Source organism: Poecilia formosa, unplaced genomic scaffold (assembly GCF_000485575.1).
Source record: "Poecilia formosa unplaced genomic scaffold, Poecilia_formosa-5.1.2 Scaffold1431, whole genome shotgun sequence".
Lineage (NCBI taxonomy): Eukaryota > Metazoa > Chordata > Actinopteri > Cyprinodontiformes > Poeciliidae > Poecilia > Poecilia formosa.
The window spans coordinates 1,737-6,685 of record NW_006801370.1 but is presented as its reverse complement, the minus strand read 5'-3'; the positions used below and the strand labels follow the sequence as shown (position 1 = coordinate 6,685).

General features: G+C 42.0%; 1 protein-coding gene across 1 annotated transcript; it reads left to right on the top strand.

The window, feature by feature from the left end:
- Nucleotides 1–283: 283 nt before the first annotated feature.
- On the top strand, nucleotides 284–4,947 carry LOC107835285 (protein NLRC3-like; the record flags this gene model as incomplete). Its single annotated transcript, XM_016667628.1, has 3 exons — nucleotides 284–581; nucleotides 639–722; nucleotides 3,417–4,947. Coding segments are annotated over exons 1-3 (1,730 nt in total), but the record flags the coding sequence as incomplete, so codon positions are not given.
- Nucleotides 4,948–4,949: the final 2 nt, after the last annotated feature.

Below are 4,949 nucleotides of genomic sequence, written 5' to 3'. Positions count from 1 at the left end.
CAGGACAATAAAACTACAAAGTGAAAACAGAACCAAAGTCCAAAGAATCATCATGAAGTCAGATTTAGCAAAAAATAAGACAAATTTAATTATTTGTTGTTTCTCTGCTAACATGTCCAAATAATATTCTGTCATAGTTCAAGGCTCTTTATAAAGTTCTTAGATTAATGCAAACTGGACCTGAATCCAGTTTCCTGGAGCTCCACCAGTAAATAATGATCCATGTTTCTACTCTGGAATCCAGATCAGAACCAGATTTTGGTCTCTGAGCCTCTGATGGAAACAGTTTTCTACTCAGACAGAATAAAGATTCAGACGGACAAAAACAACCAGAGAAAGATCCATCATAACAACAGATATAATGAAACACTTCAGACCAGAGATCATCAGTGTTCTGAGGTTCTGTTCTGACTCAGCTTCTGGTACCTGGACGGCTCCAGCCTGGTGTTAGTGAACCATTTCAGTGATGAAGAAATGTCTTCACAGAGGGAGGAAGAGGAGCAGCGTTGGTGAGGAGGAGCAGCCGTCCTGCTGTGCTTTGTGTCAGGAGGTTCTGGTGGATCCGGTCTCTACCAGCTGTGGTCACTGGTTCAGCAGACGGTGCATCAGGTCCTACTGGGACCAGTCTGATCCATCTGGACCCTCCTCCTGCCCCCAGTGTGGAGAAAGACCCAGAACAGGAGCTGGACTGCTGACAGCCAATCAGGGCAGCTGTGCTCCAGGTGAGACTGAACTCGTCCAATCAGAGCTTCTTCTGCCGTCTGTTGGACCAATTAAACGTCTTCAGTTGGGATTTGGACATTTAAGGTTTTATAAATCTTCCTGTCAACTAAATCTCTGTATTTCCAGCTGCTGTAAATAGTTTTACTTTAAAGTCACTCTGTTCTCAACTCTTTGTGCTAATTGCATTAAAACTGAACATTTTATAAAATCTGATGGTTATTTTGATGTATGAACTAGGCAGGCTAGTTCTGCACTAGTGACATGCTAGGTGGCTAACCACCCGTCCCTTAAAATACAGAACCGTCCCATATTTGGCTGTTAAATGAACCGATTGAACCGATATGGGTCACGATTTGTTCCGTATTTCTATAAATGTCTGATAGACACGCCTAACACACATATCAACACTAACTGTAACAATAATGACCAAAATAAAACACAGGATATATTAAGTTCAGCTAAATTGTCGTGGTGGGAGCTAAAGGACCCCAGAACGCTACAGATAGGATAACAATTGAGGAAAATATATAGGGCATGCAGATATCAGCAGGCTATTAATTTGCTTTGCCATAAAATGCATCCCCCTGCTAACATGGAGAAATGAAGAGTTAAGAGGAATTTCACCTTTTCTACATATTGGCACTTGTTTTCTGAGCTTCTGCTATAAGTTTCATATCAACAGGATAACAGACAGGGGATGCAAATATTGGCAGGTTCAGAAATTAAAATGCATTCCCTCCTACATTAATAGACTAGACAGTTCAGGATGATATAAAATGTTCTCCATAATGGGCCTGTGTTTTATAATGCTTTAAGCTATTATGGTGTTAAAAGAAAAAGCGGGGATTTCAATCCATCTGTGGAAAACATTTTCATCAGACACTGACTGAAAAACGTTCGACTCATGTGTCTCAAAGGTGTAAAATCCATATTTATTTCAGTTAATTTGTGAAATAAAACCCACCGTTTTAGGTCTTGCATGGTTAAGAAACATGATAATGTTCCGAATATCTTCAAAAGTTTCCTCTTTGGTCATATTTCAGTCCGTTTTCTCATCAATATGCGAGAGTTTAGAGCGATGCGCGCTCCTGCTACAGGGGATGCAATTCTCGGCAGGCCTGTGTTTCTCGGTATAACACCTGTAACACCTGACCTCCATTATAGTGCTGCACTTTTAGCTGCTGTATAGGATCATAGTTTCCATCTACTAGATCAGGATCTGCAACCTGGATCTCTGGAGACAAAATTGGCTCCAGAGATCCAGGAGCCACTTGTGTTTGGCTCACTTGATATATCAAATAATGAAATATTGCTCCGTTTTTGTTTCATTCTTTTTTAAGTGTCCCCGTGAAAAAACACTGACTATCCTGACCCGTGTGGTAAATTTGGTCGAGAACCAGCCTCCAAGCCTAACCATTTATTTCTATGAATATTTTAGTAATACTCTTTACAGTACCAGAGTTTCCACATAACTTTTATACTTTTGGCTGTCTGAGGACACATTTTGATTATTACATTAGATGTTGTGATCAGTTACTCAGTATTTGAACAGTTTACCAAATACTTTTTACACTTTGCTTAATCTTGTTTAAGGTGTGCTACTTTGATTGGAGTACTCTAAGTATGAATGATTGTTATCTATGGATCACTTTTTAAAAACAAAAATCATAAAATACTGTATCACTGCAGCGGCCGTCTCTTATTTTATTTTCTGAAAGGTGGCAACCCTAACCTGTTATGGTGGTAAAAGTCAGTCCCAGGATCTTTATAGAAATTCACCACATTATTCAACTCTGACTAGATGAATGACCGAATCAGTAACTCCAAAAGGAAATACAACAGTGATCACACAGCGCTCAAAAAAACTTTTTGCTCTTCTGAGTTCAACTCCTGCCTGCTACCTGTTCCCCACTGACTCAGATTCTTGAGTCTACAGTGCCACCTAGTGACCAGAGGGAATTGATCACATACTTGGCTCCTGTGGTGCATGGAGACAAGAAGGTGGAAAAAGCAACTTGCTGCTTTTACAGAGAGGGGGAAAAAAACTCTGAGACAGAAACCTTTATTTACTTTGATAATATAGCACAGATTACAGTTTATATGTTTCCTTGTAAATTATGTAATAATTCTACCAATTTGTTGTTTACCTCTAAAGGACCAAATCAAATCCATGTCATTTTCAAACTATAATGTTTCTTTAAAAACATACGATCCAGAGATCTGATGGTGAAAAACCATTTAAATGTGAACATTATCAGATAAACAAGCAGTTTCTCTGGCAGGTAAAAGGTTTTTCTCTAGATTTCCTACATTAAGGCTGGAAAAGCAGAAAACATTATTCTTTTTCTCTGCCTCTTCTGCAGCTGCTGTTTGTGGGAGAAGCTCAGATAGAAACAGCAAAATGAGGACATGGTGACATGATGCAGAAGAGTTCATGTTGCTTAAAGCATTTAATGGACATGTTTCTGTAAGGGTTTTTTATCTGCTCTGCTTTGTGAATCAGATCCTGACAGAACAAATTCTGGTCACAAAACGGAGACAGAAATAAATTGTCTGACAACAGAACAACATTCTGTTTCAGAGAATGGCTCCGATCATTTAACATCAGATCATGTGACATTAGAGAATGTATAAAACTTTCTAATCTGCACCAGATGGTTTTGTTTTTAATGCAGTTGTTTCTTCTGTTTCAGCAGATGTTGGTCTGCAGGAGGTTCTAAAGGAACATAAGATCAGTCTGAGGAGGAGATATGAATGTGTGACTGAAGGAAGTGATATAACAGGAAGTGATGTAACAGGAAGCAGAACCCTCCTCAACAGGATCTACACGGATCTCTACATCACAGAGGGTTGGAGTGAAGAGATTAATACCCAACATGAGGTGAAGCAGCTGGAGAGAGCTTCCCAGATCCAGAACCTCCATGACTCTCCAATCAGGTGCCAGGACATCTTTAAATCCTTCCTTGACCAACATGGAGCCATCAGAGTGGTTCTGACCAACGGCGTCGCTGGTGTTGGTAAAACCTTCTCAGTGCAGAAGTTCACTCTGGACTGGGCCGAGGGCTTGGAGAACCAGGATGTCAGTGTGGTGGTTCTGCTGTCGTTCAGGGAGCTGAACCTGATCAGAGATCAGCAGCACAGTCTTCTCTCGCTGCTCCATGTTTTCCATCCAACACTCCAGAAGCTCCCAGCAGAGCAGCTGGATAAATGCAAACTGCTCTTCATCTTTGATGGCCTGGATGAAAGCAGACTTTCGCTGGACTTCAGCAGCAGGCACCTGGTTTCTGACGTCACACAGACATCATCAGTCAACGTTCTGCTGACAAACCTCATCAAGGGGAACCTGCTTCCCTCGGCTCTCATCTGGATAACTACCAGACCTGCAGCGGCCAATCAGATCCCTCCTTCATGCGTTTCCAGGGCAACAGAAGTACAAGGCTTCACCGACACCCAGAAGGAGGAGTACTTCAGGAGGAGGTTCAGTGATGAAGAGCTGTCCAGGAGAATCATCTCCCACATCCAGACCTGCAGGAGCCTCCACATCATGTGTGGAATCCCAGTCTTCTGCTGGATCACTGCTACGGTTCTGGAGAACATGTTGACCTCAGAGCAGAGAGGAGAGCTGCCCAAGACCATGACTGACATGTACTCACACTTCCTGCTGGTCCAGACAAAAAGGAAGAAGAACAAGTACCATGGAGGACATAAGACAAGTCCACAGGAGCTGATGGAGGCTGACGGGGAATTTCTTCTGAAGCTGGGGAGGCTGGCGTTTGAACATCTGGAGAAAGGAAACATCATGTTCTACCAAGAAGACCTGGAGCAGTGTGGTCTGGATGTCATAGAGGCCTCGGTTTACTCAGGAGTTTGTACAGAGATCTTCAAAAGAGAGAATCTGATCTTCCAGAAACCAGTTTACTGCTTTGTTCACCTGAGCATCCAGGAGTTTCTGGCTGCAGTTTACATGTTCCACTGTTTCACCAGCAGGAAAACAGGGGTGATGGAGGAGTTCCTGAGAGAAAATTACAGTGGTTTCACCAGCAGGAATACAGAGGTGATGAAGGAGTGCCTGGGAGAAAATTATTATAATTACAATTCATTTTTGTTTGGGCGTAGTAAAACATCGTTGGAGGATTTCATGAACAGAGTTATGTCTAAATCCATCAGCAGTGAAAATGGCCACCTGGATCTGTTTGTTCGCTTCCTTCATGGTCTCACTCTGGAGT